Source organism: Cervus canadensis, chromosome 13 (assembly GCF_019320065.1).
Source record: "Cervus canadensis isolate Bull #8, Minnesota chromosome 13, ASM1932006v1, whole genome shotgun sequence".
Lineage (NCBI taxonomy): Eukaryota > Metazoa > Chordata > Mammalia > Artiodactyla > Cervidae > Cervus > Cervus canadensis.
This window is the reverse complement of record NC_057398.1, coordinates 24678296-24702079: the sequence shown is the minus strand read 5'-3', so window position 1 is coordinate 24702079 and position 23784 is coordinate 24678296. Positions and strand designations below refer to the sequence as shown.

The 23784-nt window shown below is 38.5% G+C and overlaps 1 protein-coding gene across 8 annotated transcripts in view; it reads left to right on the top strand.

Moving 5' to 3' along the window:
- The window catches only part of KLHL20 (kelch like family member 20), a 70706-nt gene that overhangs the window by 12777 nt on the left and 34145 nt on the right, over nt 1-23784 (top strand). The window contains exons 1-3 of one of the 8 annotated variants that reach the window (XM_043485447.1): nt 2235-2380; nt 3310-3373; nt 17967-18540. In XM_043485447.1, coding sequence (XP_043341382.1) covers nt 3351-3373; nt 17967-18540 — 597 coding nt within the window. In that variant the 5' untranslated portion in view covers nt 2235-2380; nt 3310-3350. Of the gene's footprint in view, nt 1-2234; nt 2865-3309; nt 3374-17966; nt 18541-23784 lie in introns of those variants that run through there. The other 7 variants (XM_043485448.1, XM_043485449.1, XM_043485446.1 and 4 more) reach the window with 7 other exon arrangements.

Sequence of the window (23784 nt, the reverse complement as noted above, 5' to 3'; positions counted from 1 at the left end):
TAGTCTCAAAATACTCACTCACCATACCATCACCTGTTTGGCTCCTTCCTAGATAGCATTTGCCAGTGATTGAAATTATTTTACTTAGTTGTTTACTTGATTATTGTCTATATCCTTTTACACACATTAGTATGCTTCTGGCTGCTAGTAATAGAAACCCCAATTTTAAAATATGATATTTATTATCTCATGTAACTACAATCTAGCAACAGGAAAGTCTGTGGTCAAGGGAGAATGAGTAGTTTAAAAATTACACTGAAAGACCCACATTCTTTCAGGCTCTCTGTTCTACCTCCCTTGTTGTCTAGCTTCATTCTCCTCTGCCTTCCCTCATGGTTACAAAATGGCTGTGGTGTTTCCAAGTGTCTCATCCAGGCATAACAGTGGCCAAAGGGAAAAGATGCTATCTCTTCCTGTATCTCTTCTAAAAATGCTAGGGAATCTTGTCCCAAAGTCCCCATTAGATTTCTTCTGATTTCTTGTTAGTCTGTATTGGTCATTTGTGTGGAGATGGTTTAGACCAATTACTCATAATGAAAAAGATGTTGGAAAATCAACTATCATAAATGTCATGGTCCATGCACAGGTTGGAAAAGAATTTCCAAACACAAGGCAAAATGAAAGGAGAATAGAGTTTATTCGAGTGGGGGAAGAGGGGGGCACTGCCAGTACCATGGGCCAACTTGCTGAGAGTCAGGGAGAGCTGACTCTGAATGTTGGTCTTTGGTCTCTTTTTATAGTCAGGGGACAAGGAACAGGGTAGGGGTCTTGTGAGTCATTTGCTGATTGAATGAGGTATGTATACATTCCCCATACAGGCCTGGGAGAAGAGTAAGACAAATACCTTTCCTTACATGGGGTAAGAAGGGGACAGGCCATGCTACTCAAGAGGGCTCAAAAATTCCACAACAGTTACAACATGGTGGGAAGGGTGATAAGGGTCTGGTTTTTTCTGTTCCTACATTCCAACACCTTTCTTGTTCATCTTGTTCTTTTGTCCTCGGGGCACCACAATAACCACATGAATGAGCACTAGAACTTTAGGATGATGTCTATCTTGTTCACAACCATTTCCAAAGCCTAGCATAGTACCTGACATGCAATAAGTGTTCAATTAATGAGTCCATTTAAGGGAAGAGGAGAGAAAACTGACATTTGTTGAGTGCCTACTAAGTGCCAGACACAGAACATGATCTTCATTATAATTTACCTGTCTCAAAAATTGTGTAAAAAAGGGTATTGTTTCTCTTTTACCCAAAAGAAATTAATACTTAAGAGATTAAGAAACTTGACCAAGATCACCAATCTAGTGAGTCGCAGGGCTAGGATTTGAAACTATGGGTGTCTGGATCTAAAGACCATGCATCTCCCACTACAAGCTAATTAACAAAAGGTATTCTTTCCCTTTCACAAACAACTGCAAAAATCTGTGTAGATTTCATTGTGAAGAACAGCTAAAGAAAATGTGGTTAAATTCATGCTTAGCCTATAATAGTTATCAGGAAACCAGCAACAGTCTTTCACTAATATTTCTGACATTGTATCTTCCACCCTATCACTTGTTTTCTAAACATATAGTGAAAATTAGGTGGCTATGTGCTGTGGGAAAATCAGGCAAGGGACAAATTGGAAAAGAAAAAAAAATTATTTTCCTCCCCAATGCTAAAGTGAATTCAGAGCAGTGTTTGGTGACGTGTTTGTTATAGAATACTAAGTGAAAGGGCAAGCTGACATAACCTTAAAATCCTGACTAAAACCCTCATGTCTTGAAAGCTAACCTGGGAAATCTGGAAAATCAGGTCTATTTCTGATTTGTCTGAGGATCCTCAGCAGCTTGCACACAGGAGTGGCCTCATAGATATAATGTCAACCACATGTAGACATGTGTCAATCATTCAACCCACAATTAGGGGAAAAATTATGCCAACGGGGAGATGCACCAGCTACAAAGAAATCACAATTCCTGGCTTTCTGTGACTCCTCCCATCTTTCTATTGACTTCTGCTGAGGAAAACAAAGGAGAAAGGAGAAGCCTTCAGTATTCAAACACTGCCAGTTCAGCAATGAACTCGCACATCCTCGGGATACAAGGAACTGGGTACAAGGACAGGCAGTCTTTGAGGGGATCCAAGCCCCCAACAAAGAGCGCAGCTACTTCCTGATCCGGGCCGGAACCTCTTGGTAAAGTATGTGGGATCCAGAGGGAACGATTTAGGAACAGGACCACTTCCTGCGGCTGAAGTGGGGCGAGGGGTGGGGAGGAAATAGCTGGAGGAGCGGCATCCTCCTTGCTCTAGCTGAGGCAGAGAAGGAGCCAGAGAGGAGGCGGCGGGCGGAGGAGGCAGAGGAGGCTAAGGCAGAGAAGAAAGTGTCGGAGCCGGTAGGTTAGCAGTCTTAGAGCAGAGGACAGTGGACAGCGCCCAGGACTCGCTTTGCAAATCTGTGGTCCCAAGTTGCGGGGCTGCCCATTGGGTAGGGGCCGTGCTTCGCCCGCCACCTGTCAGTGGGCACCGAGAAGGGGCTGTTAGGGCACTGGGGCTGGGCCTTGCGGGGCACCAGAAGGCGTTCAAGCGGGCTGTAGCCCTGCCCCGGAGCCACGGAAGGTGCTGGGCTGTTCTGCCTGAGGGCGTGAGGTTCCGCACCCTGGACAGCTTCCCTAGACAGAGGTTGGAATCTGGGGGGAAGGAAGTGGATACTGTGCGTCCCACCTAACCTGGGGACCAGCGAGATCTTGCCAGGTGGGTGGTGGACATCGTTTCGGGAATTGAGGGAAGGGCTGGTAAAGAGAATGTTAGTATTGGAGCCATAGTTTCTCTGCCCTGTTCTGTCTGGACGGTCGGAAACGGAGTTGTTTATTTTTAAAGGCAAGTACCTGCTCCTTCTTCTATCGCTTAGGGACAAGTTACCAGCTTTCAGATCCGTTGTTAAGCCAGAGTGTTCCCTACCCGATCCATCATGCTAGTATTGCTGTGGGTATCTGGTGAATACTCTGTAGGTAATCGTTGATAGTGCGGTTAAAGTTAAATGTCTCCGGAGTACTTTTTGAAGAGAGACAAGAGTAGCCTAGCAGTTGGGACTGTTTGGCGCACTTTCCCTCACCTTTACGTATAATCGTTTTAGCATTCACAGTAAGGATGGTCATCTTAAAGGAACTAGGTAAGGGTTATGAGTGTGCATCTGCAAAAGGCCTGTCGTGTAATATAATAGGATATAAAATTCTTTATCACTGAACGAAATCATTGTATAGAGATTGTTACTGGAAAGATCAGAAATAGTTTTTATTAAGTTACTGCTTTTCTGTTGTCTTAGGTTCGGCTTTAGAGTGTGGTGAAGGGTACTTTTCATGGTGCATGGAAGGAAAGCCAATGCGCAGGTAGGCATTTAGGAAGAAATCCTTCAGTTTCGCTAAGTGAAATTCACATAATAATGCAGGGTTTCATTTAAAAAAATTTTTAAAGCTTTTCAAATCTTACCAAATTCTGCTTGGACCTAATGATTCTTGTTCAAAAATAAGTCAAAAGTAATGTCAGAAATTAATAGTTTTTTAAATAGAGTAAAATATAAAAGTTAAATTTCTAAAGAGTGCTAGGAGGTTTATGTAGTTAACATTTCAACTTTCCTTTTTACATGGTAATTTTTATGGTAATCATTAAATATACTATAATACTATATGAGTTGATTATGGTCTTCAATTCCCTATAGAATGTAGAGGTTTCTTTTGCCATATAAGACTAATGATTACTTATAATACATTGTATTGAATGTCTAATTATGGTTTTGGTTACTTTACTGATGTTCAGTGTACATTTGTTCTATTAATTAAAATAGCTGCATTGCAGGGAAGATTGTTTGAGGACTAAAAAAGGTATTGAATGTAATAGCTTAGTCCATAGAAAAATAGAACAATGTATGGGAAAATATAGACAATTATAGGCCTTCCTAACCCTAGAATTTAGTAATGCTTTTTCTCAGTCTGTTCTAGCAAATAGGACTCAAATCCTTATTGAAAATCACCCCAGTTCTAGTCCTTCATTTTTAAAACTCATTTTACATTTATTTAGTTGTATTTAATCTTTTTTGTTTAACATCAAAGATAAATATATCTAGCAGACCCTTATAAGAGAAGAAACATGTTGTGATAGGAGTATGACTTAGAACCAGGAGGACGAACTAGAATATAAATATTTTTTCCAAATCTGTTGATGATTTATTGATGCTTCTTGACCTAGTCACCTTCGTTGTGTCACCTTTGCTAGAAGTCACCTTTGCTAGAAGTCACCCCAGTTTATTTCTCTAATGTACCTGACCAGGATATTGGGAATTAATGAATGCTTGCAAGTGATTTGAGATCTCCAGATGTAAAGATGTTATGGATATAAAATGATAGTACACTTAATCTTATTTGTATCTTACTCTAAAGTAGAAATAATATTTGACTGCAAGTATATGAAGACATTTACAACATGTATATTAAATGCTTTGTCACTTCAGCTTCTGACATGGTTGCAAAAACCACTGATGGCTTCTCATCCTCAGCTGCCATAAATGTCATATGTAATTGTTAAAATAGGAACTTTTTTTTTTTTTAAGAGAAGGCAGTATGGGGATGTTTTTAGTTTGTTAATAATTCCTATATAAAATATTTACTTAATCACTCATACCTGCTCCTTTTTCTGTTTTGCTTTATTATGTAATATTGCCAGTTGTTTAAAATCATGTTGGAGAATTCTGGTGCCATTAATTGTTAAGCTACTGTTCTTTTTTCATCATCATCACTTGGCCAGAGCCTGGCCTATCATTGCTCCCAGGTTTTACTTTTACGTGCTACCTGCGTTAAGTCGTGGTCACAGTTCCCTACCCTTTCCTTATTGGACTGTCATTCTTGCTGCCAGCAACCCAGAAAGCAGTCTCTGGAAAGTAAGGTTGGGTTTATGCTTACCAGCTATGAAGCTTTGAGTGAGAAATAACTGTTTATATGGAATACATGTTCATTCTCTCTGCTCCAGTGGAAGCTCTTTGAGTCTCGTGTGTCTTCTGTATCTTTGTATCCCTGGCACCTGGTGATCACTGAGTACTTGTTTGTTTGACTGAATAGCTGAAGTACCTACAGACTTTTTCCATAAGGGGGAAAAAAATGAACAGGAAAAGACTGCAAAATCATTGTTAGGATATTCTGATGCTTAATCATAAAGTTTTATGAAACCAGTTAGCATTTTGTTAGCAAAGCTTCATTGCATTCATTTATTTAACCAGCTATTATGTGCAAATGCTACAGAATTTCAAAGATAAAATAGGATATTCAGTGAAACTTGTCTCTCAGTGCTGACTGTAGCTCCCAATTTTCCTCTCCAGAGGAACCACTTGAAAACAATTTCTTATGTATTCTTTACAGTATTGTAATGCATATACAGGCATATATAGAATGTCTCCTCTTAAACACTGATATTCACATATCATGCACATTTTTCTCTATTTTTTCTTTCACTTCACGTATTATCTTGTTCAGTTCAATTCAGTTCAGTCACTCACTCGTGTCCGACTCTTTGTGACCCCATGAACTGCAGCACTCCAGGCCTCCCTGTCCATCACGAACTCCCAGAGTCCCCCCAAACCCATGTCCATTGAGTCGGTGATGCCATCCAACCATCTTATCCTCTATCATCCCCTTCTCCTCCTGCCCTCAATCTTTCCCAGCAGCAGGGTCTTTTCAAATGAGTCAGCTCTTCACATCAGGTGGCCAAAGTATTAGAGTTTCAGCTTCAGCATCAGTCCTTCCAATGAACACCCAGGACTGATCTCATTTAGCATGGACTGGTTGGATCTCCTTGCAGTCCAAGGGACTCTCAAGAGTCTTCTCCAACACCACAGTTCAAAAGCATCATTCTTCAGTGCTCAGCTTTCTTTATAGTCCAACTCTCACATCCATACATGACTACTGGAAAAACCATAGACTTGACTAGATGGACCTTTGTTGACAAAGTAATGTCTCTGCTTTTTAATATGCTGTCTAGGTTGATCATAACTTTCCTTCTGAGGAGTAAGTATCTTTTAATTTCATGGCTGCAGTCACCATCTGCAGTGTTTTTGGAGCCCAGAAAAATAAAGTCAGCCACTGTTTCCACTGTTTCCCCATCTATTTGCCATGACGTGATGGGACCGGATACCATGATCTTAGTTTTCTGAATGTTGAGCTTTAAGCCAGCTTTTTCACCCTCCTCTTTCACTTTGATCAAGAGGCTCTCTAGTTCTTCTTCACTTTCTGCCATAAGGGTGGTGTCATCTGCATATCTGAGGTTATTGATATTACTCCTGGCAATCTTGATTCCAGCTTGTGCTTCCTCCAGCCCAGCGTTTCTCATGATGCATTCTGCATATAAGTTAAATAAGCAGTAAATTATGACAAATATATTTAGACCCACCTGTTACCTGTAGGTACTGTTAACCAGTCCCTTCGAGAGACATTTAAGTTATTTTATGGTTTGCTGTTACAACCAGTTCTTCTATGACTATCCTTGTATGTGGTTTTTGACCAACTGTGTAAGTGTAAAATAAATTCTTAGATATAAAATTCCCCAAAGAGTATGTGCATTTTAAAACTTTGAATTAACAAATTCCCATCCTTAGAGATTATACCTGTCTGCAGTCTCACCAACAGTGTGACTGGTTCCCAAGATATTATTTTTTAATCATTGGAATAATTTAGAGACACTAAACTACTTTGCAGTGTAATTCTTCCATCTTAAATATAGGAAACTGGGCCCGATTTTATTATGAATTGGTTTATTCATTCATCAAACATTTATATCGTACTTGTTCTATGTTTGTATACTGCATATATACAGGTAAAGTGATGGAAAGACATGTAAATAGAAACTATAATGCGTCATGCAGGATTTTAATAGAGATGTACACCTGTGCTTTGTAGAGATGAAGAAAGCTTCACAGAGGTGGTGATATTTGAGCTGGATCTTCTAGAAAGGATAAGAATTTGTTTTAAAGTAAAGAATATACTTTAAAGGATAAGAATTAAAGAAGGGAGACAGTAAAATGTGCCATAAACAGAAGGAACAGCTGGGCTGCCCAAACAAACAAAAAGATCCCAAGATCTGAAAGTGTATGATATGTGTAGAATGGTAAGTACATCTGGAGTGTAGAGTATATGAGGGAGGAAGAAGGGGAAGGAAGGTAGGGGAAAAGAGCATGAGAAGTGAGGCTACAACCATTGGAAAGAGGCTATACCCTTTAGGTATTTAAGAGCCAATGGATGTTATTATACAATTGAGATTTGTTCTTTAGGCTGATATTTAAGAAGATAGGATGTGGACTAGAAAGAGGGAAGAAAGGGTAGCAAAAAATACTAATTTAAAGGAGTTTATGGGGCATTCTCTGGTGGTTCAGAAGTTAGGGCTCTGCACTTTCACGGCTGAGGGCCTGGGTTCAATCCTTGCTTGGGGAACTAATCCTACAAGCTGTGCAGCAATGAAGAAAAAAACAAGCTGTGGTAGTTTAGATGAAAGCTAATGAGAGCCTGAAGTAGATCTATAGCAGTAGGGGTTGAGAGAGAGAAGAGTTTGGAATTGAGAGTTTGTTTAATAGTAAAATCAAAAGGATTTGGTGAATATAGAGTGAGGAAAAGGTAATGATACAAGCAACTTCAAAGATCTCAGATTAGTGCTGCCATAATGAAATAAAAAATACAGGAAGAGAATAGGTTTCACTAAGCCAAGAATAGATTCTCGCTTACGTTCTTTAGATTATTACATCTAGGAAACAGCCAGGCAGAGATAGCCAGCATATAATTGGAATATTGGTCTATAGCAGAAGAATGGTTTGAAAATTGTGAGTCATCAGTATGCAGAAGATTCTTGAAGTTGTATGTGTGAATGAGAGTAGAACAGAAAAGGAGGATACCAAAAACAGAATCCTAGGGAGTACCAGGGGTGTTTCAGGTGGGGCCTAAGACGAAAACCCAGTGAAGGTTCATAAGTGGGTAAGAAGCTTTAGATTCTTTGGGTCTTACTTTATTTAATTGTATCTAGAGTTTTTATTGACAGTGTTCACTCATGGTGAAGATCAGATGAGCTCCTTGAGTTCAACATCAAAAGGCAAATCCCATTCAGATCTCTTGTCTTTAGAATTTCCGATTTATTCTAGTCAGTCTAAAATGTGTGCTTCAAAATAAATTATAAGATACACCAGCTTGATTTGGCTCTTTCTTGGTGTGGCATGCACTGTAGGTTGGCTTGCTTAACACATCTCCCTTTCTTCCTTCTACTATTTAGACACAAGAAAAATAAATGTTATACTTTATATCTTTAATATTATTTTCATTTGAGGATGGCTTATGTAACACAGTATGGGACTTCTCTGGTGGCTCACTGATAAAGTAACCACCCGCCAATGCAGAAGACACAGGTTCGATCCCTGAATTGGGAAGATCCCCTGGAGAAGGAAATTCCAACCCATTTCAGTATTCTTGCCTGGAAAATCACATGGACAGAAGAACCTGGCAGGCTACAGTCCATGGGGTCACAAAAGAGTCCAACATGACTTAGCGACTAAATAAGAACAACATGTAACACAGTGCTGCCAATGAGATGTCAGTGGAAGTTGCTGAGAGGTATCCTAGAAAGATTTGTTTTTCTGACATAAAGGGAGAAACCAGTTTGTTTGCATGACCAATTGCCCTTCCTCCATCTTGCCTTGATTGCTGGGCCAAGGCACCTAGTGCTGACCCTTGTTTCATCCAGTAAACAGTGATGAGATGTCTTAGAATTGAAGTATTCATGACCTATTTTCAGATTAAGGAATTAACAGTCTGGCTTTCTGGTATGGAATCAGGTCTGGAATGTAGTGCCTAGTGGATGCTGTTCTAATAAGCAGCACTGGAGCCTTGAGATGTTATTTCTGTTTTAAGGATTTGTGTGCACAAATCTCTAGCTCTCCCTATCCAGGTGTGCTTAGGACTTTAAATGAAAGTCACCTCAGCTGAATCTTTTAAGAGCAGGCAGCATTAGTCACTCAGTCGAGTCCAACTCTTTGCAACCCCATTGACTGTAGCCCACCAGGCTCCTCTGTCCATAGAATTCTCCAGGCAAGAATACTGGAGTGGGTTGCCATTCCCTTCTCCAAGGGATCTTCCTGATCCAGGGATTGAACCCAGGTCTCCTGCATTGCAAGCAAATTCTTTACCATTTGAGTCACTGGGGAAGTCCCAAGAGAGGTAGTCTGTGTCCAAATTAAGACAAATTTTTGAAGTATAAAAGGAGAGATGCTTGTTTAGTAGATAGGGAGCACAATTCCAAGCTAAAGAGAGTCTGCAGGTCTTTGGACTAAGAGATAAAACTTGATTATAAATGCCCTGGAAGATTGTTTTTTAAAACCATTTATTGTGCTTGATTTCAGATTATCATAGCCACTTATAGAAAATGACTCTTTCCTCAATTAAGACTTACTTTTGAAGTAGATCTGAGGAAGAAGTGCCATGATAGCTTTGCAATTTAAGTTGACTCACACATTTTGGGTATGTGGAAAGGCTTTTTTTGAATGTACTTTTTGTTTAGTCGCTTGCCCAACTCTATGGCCCTATGGACTATAGCCCACCAGACCCTCTGCCAATTGAATTTTCCAGGGAAGAATGCTGCAGCTGGTTGCCATTTCCTCCCTTCTCCAGGTGATCGTCCCTCCCAGGGATTGAACCTATGTCTCTTGTGTCTCCTGCATTGGCAGGCAGATTCATTACCACTAGTGCTACCTGGGAAGTGGTATAGGAGAGGTACTAAAACTGTAATATTCCTTTAGTAAAAATGAAGAATATTTAAAATATTTTACTTGTTCTTTGATTTATGTTTTCTACATGCACATTACTTGATTCTTCTATCATTTAAGGAGATTTTTATATTCATGGGAATGACCCATACATTTACCTAGCCTGTATTTCCTTAACCTCCTAAAAATTCTTGGGAATTTCACCTTCACTCACTTTAAAAATTCATTCTTACTCACACTCAGAAAGCCTCTCTCTGAAATCGTTAAGTCCTAATAACTTGTTTTCTGACTGTAACCTCTTGAATGCTCACTCCATCTGATCTTTGACCTAGTCATAATCAACATGGCTTTTGTCTCTTATGTTTTTACACAGTTTACTCCTACAACCACTTCAACCACCTTCTGGCTGCTACTCACCCAACTCTTGAATATGTCCATGGCATTTCTCAATTCTAGATTAATGCAGGCATTTATATTCTCTAATTTGGGCTATAGATTGTTGCTGGATAAAACCAGCCATAGGGAAGTCATGCTACTGTAGTCAGAATCTCTAATATCATTGAGCCAACAGTGTTATCCAAAATCAGCGCTTACTCATTCCCCACAGTAGCTATTTCACATCCTCACCCATTCTTCTCATGACCCTCTTAGCACTCCTTTCAGTAGCAGTAAGTGATCTGTTCCCTCAACTCCTACTTCACTGAAAAAATAGAGGCCATCAGGTATGAACTTCCTCCAGCTTCTGACACCTCCTTACCCCAATATATCTATCCGTTTCTGCACTATATTTCCTCCCACTCCTTTCCCTGATCTCTTATGGGGAGCCCTTCTTCCTTTTATCTATGATCCATCCTTCTGTATCTTTATATTCCACTGTTCAAGAATTTTGCTCCATCATTTATTCTCTCCCTCTTTACATATATTTTAAAACTTCTCCCTCCTTCTGCTTCATTGCATCAATATATAATCATTTTCCTGCTATTACTCTCTTTAAGTAGACGTAGAACTTTATGTCTCTTTTCACAGCCAAGCTGCTTTCTAGAAATACTGCATACTCATTGTTGCTTCCTTTGCCTTCATTGAGCACTGCCATCGAATACATCAGATTTTTACTGAAAGTTTAGGAATAATGAGAAAAGCCATAAAAGTTCTTAGCCATTCAACATTTTTTCACTGGCTGTTTCTGGCCTTAAATCACAACCTGCCACTATTTTTAACCAGTCTTCATTTCTTTTGCTTTTTGTTTTTTTAATTATTTATTTTAATTGGGGGCTAATTACTTTACAATATTGTAGTGGTTTTTGCCATACATTGACATGAATCAGCCATGGGTGTACACGTGTCCCCCATCCTGAAACCCCTCCCACCCCCCTCCCATCCCATCCCTCAGGATCATCCCAGTGCACCAGCCCTGAGCACCCTGTGTCATGCATCAAACCTGGACTAGCGATCTGTTTCACATAAGATAATATACATGTTTCAACACTATTCTTTCAAATCATCCCACCCTTGCCTTCTCCCACAGAGTCCAAAAGTCTGTTCTTTATATCTGTGTCTCTTTTGCTGTCTCGCATATAGGGTCATCATTACTATCTTTCTAAATTCCATATATATGCATTAATATACTGTATTGGTGTTTTTCTTTCTGACTTACTTCACTCTGTATAATAGGCTCCAGTTTCATCCACCTCATTAGAACTGATTCAAATGCATTCTTTTTTTTTTTTTTCAAATGCATTCTTTTTAATAGCTGAGTAATACTCCATTGTGTATATGTATCACAGATTTCTTATCCATTTGTCTGCCGATGGACATCTAGGTTGCTTCCATGTCCTGGCTACTGTAAACAGTGCTGCGATGAACATTGGGGTACACATGTTTCATTCTGGTTTCCTCAGTGTGTATGCCCAGCAGTGGGATTGCTGGGTCGTATGGCAGTTCTTTCTGTTTTAATTCTCTCTTTCTCCCCCTAAAACTTTCTCCCTTTGAAATTACCGTTACTTTATTATACTGAGTAGTTTGGGTCTCTTTGTTCCGATCTTGATTCCTATAGTGCTGTGTGCTCAGTCACTTCAGTCATGTCTGACTCTGTGACTCCATGGACTGTAGCCTTCCAGGCTCCTCTGTCCATGGGATTTTCCTGGCAAGAATAAAAAACAGAGACTAATAAACAAAGTCCTCATATATCTTTTAGATAGTTCATATAAGTGCATGGCATAACTTCATGTAAGACAGAGAGTGGTGGGGACTCTGTGAACTAAGATTCCAAGCCCTCCTAATGATATTTAAATTCAATTTAAATTTCAAAACATAAGAAACCAAAAAGTACTGCAAATGAAGGACATCTAATGATCATTCCAAGGGGCTGTCACCTTGCATTTTATAATTAAAAGGCCTAAACATGTTTTTTTAAAAGCACCATCTGGGGGGTACTCTTTTGCCCCCTTCTGATGCCTATGTCAGAAGCTTTCTCTATCTCCTTTATACTTTAATAAAACTTTATTACACACACACACACAAAAATAAAAGCAGAGCATAAAAAAAATAAAAGCACCATCTGTCTCTGAAGTAAATGTTGCCCATTCCCACAGAAGGTGAAAGAATAACTGAAAAAAATTTAATAACAGCTTTTTTGTTCCCCTTATATTTAGAAATTCAAGTGTAGGAATTATTTCTTAAAATGATTTTGTATATAATGTCTGATGCCTGTTTACAGAATTTTTTAGATTTATTGACATTTTGGTAAATTCGAATCCCTATTGTTTTATTTTATATGTTTGACAGTGACTTTGCTGTTACATTTTTTTCTCTTTATAGCTGCATTTTGAATCATTACTTTTTTCACATTGTTTTTTCCTTTCATCTTAGGTCAACATTCTTTTTGTAAAAACTGACAGCTTCCACTAAGAAATTTTATTAGTCAAATTCATTAGCCAATTATTAATCAAACTTTAATTTGTGTTAAAATAACCACTTGCTAAATGCAGACTCTGGAGCCATACCCTCAGAGATTTTGATTCGCTAGCCCCTCTTAAGAATCTGTGTTTTTACCAAGCACCCTCACATAGCTAGTGTTAGAAAACTAGTATTTTAAAACTTAATGTAACAGCCCAATAGGAATTGGGCCAGCCACTGTGAAGAGAGAGTATCTAGTCTTCTTCCAGCATTTTTACTTCATTTGAAAGAAAAGATACAAATTCAAACCATACTTCTAAATTTACCAATACCATTTTTAGAAAATCAGATAATAATGGAGCAAGAGTCTCTATAATATACAGAAGTAGTTGGCCAGTCAAAGCAAGGTGTTATTTTCTGTATTCAAGTTGGTTAGTTAATTTAGAATATGTGGCTAATTTCACATTTTTAACTACTTGTTTTTGGTATCAGAAAGTTTGGGGTTGGAATTAATAGTTTCTTGACTCAAACTGGCTTAATCAATATAGCAGTCTTTTATTTACATAACAAGAAGGCCAGGGCTGGTCAGTGCATCACTTGATAGCACCATCTGGGACCCAGATTTTCTCTGTGTCTCCAGTGTAACCTCTTCAATATTAGCTTCTTCCTAACCTAAAATTGCAAGAGAATTCGAGCTTCATCCTTATAGCTGGGTACATGATCAGCTTCCCTTGAAGGACATGGCTGGTAAAGAACAAACTAAGGTTATGTTAAGGTTTGAGGGAGTTGATGGTAAATATGCCATTTACAGACTTTATCTTGAAGTTCTACTTTTCATAAGTGTTTAGTGAATACAAAGTCTGCTAAACTTCTTGGCAGATTTTATACCCTTTTGGTTTTAGAAAGACTAACAATTTCCTAGATTGGCAGTCCTTTTGTAGAAGGCAAAAGCTCTATTTGGTCTCCATATTTTGTTAACTGTGGATAGAATCCAGAAAAATCCTTCCACTTAGCTTCTTCAACCTTAAGACACATGTAGATTAGTCTTGCAAATTAAGTTAATAAAAATACTATTTGAGTTCAATTTCTTTATTTAATATATTATACATATATTTATTGTAATATCCTTCATTCACTATTGGGATAGAAATTCACAGATTGAGAAATTAAATAGTTTGAGATCCTCTGGTTTCTCTAGATGAATTTTCACTTGGACAGTCAGGCTTGCTCCCCCAAACCTTTAATTAAAAGCTTTCCTAATAAAAAAAAAAGATACATATGAATTTATTTATAAAAGAGAAATTGACTCACAGACATAGAAAACAAATTTATGGTTACCAAAGGGGATAACTAAGGGGGGGAGGAGAGGTACAAATTAGAAGTTTAAGATAAACATATACACTTAACTATATTTAAAATAAGCAACAAGGACCTACTATATAGCACAGGGAAATATATTCACTATCTTATAACAAACTATAATGGAAAATAATCTGAAAAAGAACATACAGGTACATAAATCTACAAATACATATACGTGAGTGTATATGTACAACTGAATCACCTTGCTGTATGTGTATTAGTCGCTCAGTCCTGTATGACTCTCTGCGATCCCATGGACTGTAGCCCACCAGGCTCCTCTGTCCATATGATCCTCCAGTCAAGAATACTGGAGTGGGTTGCCATTTCCTTCTCCAGGGGATCTTCCCTACCCAGGGATTGAAACCTGGTCTCCTGTCTCAGCCACCAGGGAAGCCCACTTTGCTCTATACCTGAAACTAACATAACATTGTAAATTAACTATACTTCAATTTTTAAAAAACGGTTTTAAAAAAAGCTTTCCTAGGGCACTTTCCTCTTTTGGAGAGCAGTTCACACTTCAGTTTATCACCCCACCGCTCAAATCATTAGAATACTTAATCCATCAGAATCCAAACAAAGGTATGACTATAGATGTGACAAGGTGTGAATGCAATCTATTTCTAGGATGCTTATTAGAATTTCCCTTCAAAGTTGCCCAGAAAAACATACAGGTATGTATGGCGAGTGTTGAGGCTGGGGAGCAGTTTTGCCGGTAGAACTTTTTGGAGGTGATGAGAATGATGCAGGATGCGGGCTGAGCAGTTTTGGTTTTGTTTTTTTTTTTTTAACCATTTACAAAAACAAATAGCAGAACCACGGAAGAAATAACAATGTATAGAATTAATTATAACTTCTAGAATTAAATATAACTTCTCAGAAGGTTTACAATGAGGTACCTCTTACAGTCTCGGTGATCCCTGTTCTTCCTCCTAAAAGAGCAGGGTACTCTAGCATGTGGACGCTGCATGTGGACGCTGCATGTGGCAGCATGCTTGCTTTTTCTCCCCTCACAGTCATGTAAACCAGATTGCCAAGATCATTTCCATTTCAAATGCTCCATTCAATTGACCAAAACAGTTCAGGATAAAGCACTGACTTTGGAGTCAGAGTACCTATTAATACATTTAGACAAATCCCAACACTATCACTTTTCTTGTGAGGTAAGTGTAATTATTCCCACGTTACAAATGATGAACTTGAGGATCAGAGAAGTTAAACAATTTGCCCAAGATTATACCTTGTAAATGATGGAACTAAAGTTTGAGTCTATGTTTGCCTGGCTACAGACTGTACATTCTTTCAAGAGAACTAGACAAGAAAGTTTGGAGGGTATAGTTTATTTTGGCAGGAAGAAAAGTTGAATTCATTTGGCAACTATTTAATGAGCACTAAATCCAGGTGTTGAGGTATAGCATTGAGCAAAAGAGAACAAAGGCTTTGTTTTCATGGAGCTTATGTTCTGTTTGGGAGAGAAAGCCAATACATTTTATCAGGAAATAATTATTTAAGAAGAAAAATTGAGCACAGTAAAGGGTACAGGGCAGTAGAAGTAAGAGATGCTTTCTCATGTAAGGTGGTCTGATAAGTTGTCATGTGAACAGAGATCTGAAAGAAATAAAGGAATGAGCTCTGCAGATATTTGGGGAGGAACCTTTCAGGAAGAAGGATTAAGGCTCTGAAGCAAGAAAGGCCTTGGCATGTCCCAGAAGCAGCAAGGAAGTCTGTGTGACTAGAGAACCATGAGCAAGGGGAGAGTGGAAGATGATTTCAGAGTTAGCTTGGGGAGGACTTACAGAAGTTCGTAAGCTCTACAGGCTTTGTTTTTTACTATGAGTGTTTAAAAGATTTTGAGCAGAGAAATGGTACAATATGAATTTTCTAAAGGGTTGTTTGGTTGTTTAGAGAAGAGAATATGAATCAGCAAAGGTGAAAGCAGGTAGATCACTTAGGCAGCTGTTATCATATAAAGAAGTGTGAAGACAGCCTGAATTAGGGTGTGTATTCAGTTGCTCATTTGTGTCTGGCTTTTTGCAACCCCATGGACTGTAGCCCACCAGGCTCCTCTGTCTGTGGGATTTCCCAGGCAAGAATACTACAGTATGTTGCTGTTTCCTTCTCCAGAGGATCTTCCCAACCCAGGGATCAGGAAATAGGATGAGACTAGTGGAAAATGAAGAGAAACAGTGTGATTCTAGATATTTGGATGTCAGAATTAGCTAATGGCTTGCATTTGAGGGTATGTGGAAAGAAAAGGGCTCCAAAATGTTTGACCTGAGCAACTGGAACAATGAAATTATCTTTAATTGATCGGGGAAGACTAGAGGAGAGACATGTACTTGGGTGAAAGGAGTCAAGGAATCAGTTTTAGTATTTGAGATATATTGAGTTTGAGTGATTTGGGGACATCCATATGGGTCTGAATTCAGAACTTACCCAGGTACGAGTTAAGAATCCTTTAGTCATTTACATACGGGCGATGGAAACCATGAGATTAAATGTACTTCTCAGGAATGTGTTTAGAGAGCATAGAAAACAGAACTTAAGTAGATATGTAGAAATTAGCTTCCATGTTGTACTTGGGTGAAATAAAAAATTGTTTATATCTGAGTTCAACAGTACCATCTTTGTGTACATAATTAGGATTGCAACAAAAACTCTTTAATTTCAACATACAATGTCAGTGTTATAATGGGAATTTTTGAATTGGTCTTGTCTTTAATGGTGGTTCTTTTTTAAAGCTGGAGTGCATCGCTGTTAACCTCATGATTTATTCTTTCAACATCTACTACAAATGACACCAATAAAGTACTGTGGCTAAAGGCTCTTTTGGTTGTTTATGTGGGTGGTAAAAATTATTTTTTAACTGCTCAGCCTTCAGTTTCAGTTTTAAATTGTCAGGCATAAATAGTGCTGTTTCTACCAGATGTCAGGTATTATGAATAGCTTGTACTGTAGAATACATTTACCTGTAGGCTGAGGCCAAGCATAGATTAAATTTATAAGTGATTTGGAAAAACAGATTGCAAAGAACTGAATGTAGTTTCTTCTTCCTAAAATGTTCTTTTAGAGTCTCCTCTCCTTTCCAGGGGATTCTCTCAATGCTCTTTATTATATTGTAGGTCTTGTTGGTGCTACAGTTTTAGAGGTAGTAAACTAATACTGTCCCTTGTGGACCAGATATAAACTGTCTCAGTACAGTCATAGATGATAAGTTTCTGAGACTGATTTTAGGCTGACCTAAAACCCAGTGATCAGGACACTGGAGTCACCTACCTCCCTTTTAAATAACATGATACCTTTGCAAGAATTGTACATCAGAAGACTGCCTAGCAAGTATAGAATCAGAAACAGAAGTATAGTGATCTGAAGCACGTGTGCTGCATATTTCACCTAAACTCTGGAAAAGCCCAATGTACTATTCCCACTTCACAAACACATACACACACACAAATACATACCCTTGTAATAACTGAGAGGTTATGCCAGTCAGGTATATGTTCCAGTATAAACAAATATTTCATAGATTTTGCCTTTCTGAATCACATTTTTTATCCTGGTTACCCTCTTTCTGGTTATTCATGTATATCTCCTTATTCTAGATAATTTTAGGTTTCCTGATGCCTGTTTATATTCCTTTGAATATTCCTTAGTCTGTAGCTAAATGCTTTGTAAACTATAAAAAATAGTAAATATTTGTCCAAAACATAGTTACCATCTTAACTGAGGGGCACAGATTCTCTTTTTTTCTCCATGTTGATACAGTGTGATGGTTATGAAAATCCAAAAATTTTAGTTCTAATTATTTGTCAATAATTTGTTTGTGGCATTTACTTAGTAAATTAACACCTGAATCTCTACATATGACATACAAATGAAATGCTGGAGTGAGCTTCTAAAAATATTGCCGTCTTCTTTTCTCTCTCCTACCCCCATTCCTATAGGTGTACCAACATTCGGCCAGGAGAGACTGGAATGGATGTAACAAGCCGCTGCACCCTTGGAGACCCCAACAAATTGCCAGAAGGGGTTCCCCAACCTGCCCGCATGCCCTATATCTCAGACAAGCACCCTCGACAAACCTTGGAAGTGATTAACCTTCTGAGAAAACACCGGGAGCTATGCGATGTGGTGCTAGTTGTGGGAGCTAAGAAGATATATGCCCATCGAGTCATTTTGTCAGCCTGTAGTCCCTACTTCCGAGCTATGTTTACAGGAGAATTGGCAGAGAGCCGTCAGACAGAAGTAGTGATCCGAGACATAGATGAGAGGGCTATGGAACTACTGATAGACTTTGCATATACCTCCCAGATAACTGTGGAAGAGGGCAATGTTCAGACCCTTCTGCCAGCTGCTTGCCTCCTCCAGCTGGCAGAAATACAAGAAGCCTGTTGTGAATTCTTGAAGAGACAATTAGATCCTTCTAACTGCCTGGGCATTCGGGCTTTTGCTGACACACATTCATGTCGTGAGTTGCTAAGGATAGCAGACAAGTTCACTCAACATAATTTTCAAGAGGTGAGTTGTACTTGGTGGTTTGAATGCATTCACAATGTATTTGTTAGGCCAGTATAATATGTCAGATTATTTGGTGAGCTAATAATCAGAAAAATGAAATTATATGTCACCAAAGAACTTATTAAACCTGTTATTTTTCATTTGTTCATTCATTTAATAAATATCTGTGAAGCTGCTATATTTCCACCGCTGTGCTTGGGAACAGAAGCTACAGTAGTGAACAAGATGCCTGGAGTGTCTGTTCTAGTGGAGAATTATAATCTGGCACAGAAGACAGCTGCTGAATTCATAATTACATAAATAACTAATTAGAGTTAATGGGTGCTACAGAGAAGCTCTGGATAATTTAACAATGTATTACGGAGAGATTTAACTTTGGTTCTGGAACAGTTCATCCAAGATTCTGAGACATGAAAAAGCATAACAAGTTTGAGGAACTGAAAGAAACCCAATGAGATCCAAAGAGCAATAAAGAATGTTACATAATGATTTTATAGAAGAAACAGGGCCAGATCACATTGGAGTTAATAGACCATGTTAAGAATTTGGAATTTGATCTTAAGACCAATAGAAAACCATTAAAGGATTTTAAGCAAAGGAATGGCATGTCCATTTTATTCTTTAGTATCACTCTTCTGTGCAACAGGATAATGTCCAGTGAATGGATCCAAGATTTAAAAAATACAAAGTGAAACCATGAAAATAGTAGAAGATGACACAAAACAATTCCTTTATAATCTTGAAGAGGCCTTTCTAATTGACTAACCCAGAAAGCATAGAAGAAAATATTGATAGATTTGACTATATAAATATTTTAAAATTTTGCATGCTAAAACAATGAGACAAAAAATTAAAGACAAAGTAAGGGAAAACATTTGCAACTCATATTACAGATGATATCTCAAGAGCTCATTGGTCAATAACCTAAGCCAATGACCTAAAAATGGGTAGTAAACAAGAAGTTCAGATTGCCCTTAAACATAATGAAAATCTGCTCAGGTTTGTTCATAATAACTGAAACATGAATAAAAATTACACCAAAGTACTATTTTTTATCTACCAGATTACAAATATCCAGAAGTTTGGTTACACACCCTGTTAACAAGAACATGGAGAAATAGCTAATTGCTGCTGCTGCTGCTCCTGCTAAGTCGCTTCAGTCGTGTCCAACTCTGTGCAACCCAATAGACGGAAGCCCACCAGGCTCCCTCGTCCCTGGGATTCTCCAGGCCAGAACACTGGAGTGGGTTGCCCTTTTCTTCTCCAATGCATGAAAGTGAAAAGTGAAAGGGAAGTCACTCAGTCGTGTCCGACTCTTAGCAACCCCATGGACTGCAGCCTACCAGGCTCCTCCATCCGTGGGATTTTCCAGGCAAGAGTACTGGAGTGGGTAGCTAATTGCTAGCATAAGTATAAACTGATATAACCCCTCTGAAAGGAAATTGGGCAGTATATCAAAATTACACACATTTTGCTCATGCTCTTTGTCTTGGCAATCCTATTTCTGGGAGTCTGTACCACAGATGTAGTGGAGAGGGGAACAGCTTGAGGAGGAAAAACCGTGGGTTCCATTTTAGATATATTCAGTTCGAGACACGTGTGAAATATTTACCTAGAGATATTGAGCAAGTCATTGTTTATATAAGTCGGAAAAGAGGTTAGGCTGAGATTAAAGTTTAGTAGTTATCAACATGGTAATGCCTGCAATGCAGGAGATCTGGGTTCAATTCCTGGGTTGGGAAGATCCCCTGGAGAAGGAAATGGCAACCCACTCCATTATTCTTGCCTGGAGAATCCCATGGACAGAGGAGCCTAGCAGGCATATAAATTTAAAGCTTTTATAACAAAAAGCACCATAAACAAGGTTAAAAAAATGAATGCCAATGTGATCACCTAGTAGGAGGAGAGAAAAGCCCTCAAGTTTTTCCAGTATTGAAGGATGATTAGTGAAAAAGCAATTGGCAAATAAAACTGGGAATAACTAGAATAGAAAGAGGAGAAAAACCAGCGTGGGCCTCATGAAATGCAAAGACAGGGACTGTATAGGAAGGAGGATACACATACACATGTACGTACATACACAGACACAATTGGCCTTCCATGTCTGCTGGTTCTGCATTCACAGACTGAACCAACCATGGATCAAAAATATGAAAAAAAAAATTTAATAAAGTTCCCAAAGGTAACATTTGAATTTGTCAGGTGCTGGCAACTATTTACATATCATTTACATTGTATTAGATATTATAACTTGGAGACGGAAATGGCAACCCGCTCCAGTGTTCTTGCCTGGAGAATCCCAGGGATGGGGGAGCCTGGTGGGCTGCCGTCTATGGGGTCGCACAGAGTCGGACACGACTGAAGTGACTTAGCAGCAACAGCAGGTATTATAATTAATCTAGAGTTCTTAAAGTATGTGGGAGGATGTGTGTAAGTGACATGTAAATACTGTGCCATTTTATATGAGTCTTGAGCATCTAGGAATTTTGGTATCCTGGGGACATGGAGGAGGTGGAGTGGAGAATAGTCCTGGGACCAATCTTCCTTAGATACCAAGGGAAAACTATTTATGCTAGAACATCCAGGAAGTTTCTAAAATTTCATATTAGAATCACTGTCTTTAAGAAATATGAAAACATTTTGAAACTAAAGACAGAGCAAATCGGTGTAGCTTTGAATCCAAAAATAGATGTTTCAAATCAGTGGTTCAGTTCAGTTGCTCAGTCATGTCCGACTTTGCGACCCCATGGACTGCAGCACGCCGGGCTTCCCTGACTGCAGCATGCCTCGAGCTTGCTCAAACTTAGGTCCATCAAGTCAGTGATGCCATCTAGCCATCTCATCCTCTGTCGTCCCCTTCTCCTCCTGCCTTCAATCGTTCCCAGCATCAGGGTCTTTTCCAAGGAGTCAGTTCTTTGCATCAGGTGGCCAAAGTATTGGAGCTTCAGCATCAGTCCTTCCAATGAATATTCAGGACTGATTTCCTTTAGTATTGACTGGTTTGATCGAGTCGGTGGAGGAAGGTAAAATTGTTTAATACATGTCATTAGTAAAACTGGTTACTTGGGGGAAAAATAAACTCTTTAAACAGATAGAATGCTCAATGGATAAATAAACCCAAAAATTTAAATTCTAAAAGTACTAGAAGAAAGCATTACTAGGCTTAGGGTAAAAATGGCCTTTCTAGGCAGGATATAACCCAGAAGCCTGATAAATTTGACTGCATAAAAATTAAATGTTATTGTTCATAACAACAGTAACAAGCAAAAAGCACCTTAAACTAAATTAAATCATGCCAAACTCTGAAATTCTATTTGGAGCATACATGACAGAAGAAACACTAGTTCTTATAAGACTCATACAAATTGAATGAGAAAAACAATTAAAAAAATTACAGCAGGGACTTCCCTGGTGGTCCAGTGGCTAAGACTCTGAGCTCCTAATGCAGAGGCCCGGCTTGAATTCCTGGTCAGGGAACTAGATCCCACATGACACAGTGAAGATTGAAGATCCTGTGTGCCATAACCCAGGGAAGCCAAATAAGTAAATAAATAATTTTTTTAAAAATACAGCAGAAAAATAGGCAAAGGATATGAATAAGCAATGTATAAAAGTATTAAATGTAAAATAAACATGAAAAGATACCATTACACAAAGCTAAAAAAAATACATTAAAACAACATTTCTTAACCTATCAGATTGGAAAGAATAATTTTTAAATTTTATTTGGAAAAACAATCAAAAGAAAAAAATATAAACATATAAAAAACTGTAGGAAAGAGAAGGAACTTTCACATACCCTTTACCGAGATTCATTGCTTGTTAACCTTTTGCCACTTTTTCTTTATCATTTTGTCTCTATTATATGAATATTTTTCTTTCAGCAGTTTGAGGGTATGTTGCATACATCATATTCCCTTACTCCTGAACTTTTCAGTGTGTATAGTCCCTTATCAGTTGTGTCATCTGCAAATATTTTTCTATTCAGTAGGTTGTTCTTTTGTTTTGTCAGTGGTTTCCTTTGCTGTGCGGAAGCTTTTAAGAGTAATTAGGTCCCATGTGTTTATTTTTGCTTTTATTTCCTTTACTTTAGTAGGAGATGGATCAAAAAAAATATTGCTGTGGTTATGTCAAAGAGTGTTCTATTGATATTTTCTTCTAGGAGTTTCATACTATGTGGTCTTATGTTTAGGTCTTTAATCCATTTTGAAGGGGTTTTTTTTTCTACTTTTTTTCAAAAGCAGCCAGTTTAATTCATAGTATTATTCATAGAACTTTTATTGGGGGGTGTTTATTTTTTTAATTTTTATTGAAAATGTAATTGACTTACAATGTTGTGTTAGTTTTAGATGTACAACAAAGTGATCATTATTGTTCTTTTTACATTCTCTTCCATTATAAATTATAAGATTGAATATAGTGCTTGACAATAGGTCCTTTTTGGTTATCTTTTTTTTTTTTTTTGGTTATCTATTTTATATATAGTGCATGCTTAGTCACTTCAGTCGTGTCCGACTCTCTGCAACCCCGTGGACCATGGCACCCCAGGTTCTTCTGTCCATGGGATTCTCCAGGCAAGAATACTGGAGTGGGTTGCCATTTTCTTCTCCATTTATGTATAACATTATATGTATTTGAATCCCTACCTCCTAATTCATTTTGAGTTTACTTTTGTATATGATGTTAGAGAGTGTTCTAATTTCATTCTTTTATGTAGCTGTCCAGTTTTTTCCAGCACAACTTATTAAAGAGACTGTCTTTTCTCCATTGTATATTCTTGCCTCCTTCAGTTTCAGTTCAGTTCAGTCGCTGAGTCATGTCTGAATCCTTGTGACCCCATGAACCACAGCACGCCAGGCCTCCCTGTCCATCATCAACTCGCGGAGTTTACCCAAACTCATGTCCATTGAATCGGTGATGCCATCCAACCATCTCATCCTCTGTCATCCCCTTCTCCTCCTGCCATCAATCCTTCCCAGCATCAGGGTCTTTTCAAATGAGTCAGCTCTTCGCATCAGGTGGCCAAGGATTGGAGTTTTAGCTTCAACATCAGTCCTTCCAAAGAACACCAGGACTGATCTCGCTTAGGATGGACTGGTTGGATCTCCTTGCAGTCCAAGGGACTCTCAAGAGTCTTCAACACCACAGTTCAAAAGCATCAATTCTTCTGCACTCAGCTTTCTTTATAGTCCAACTCTCACATCCGTACATGACTACTGGAAAAACCATAGCCTTAACTAGACG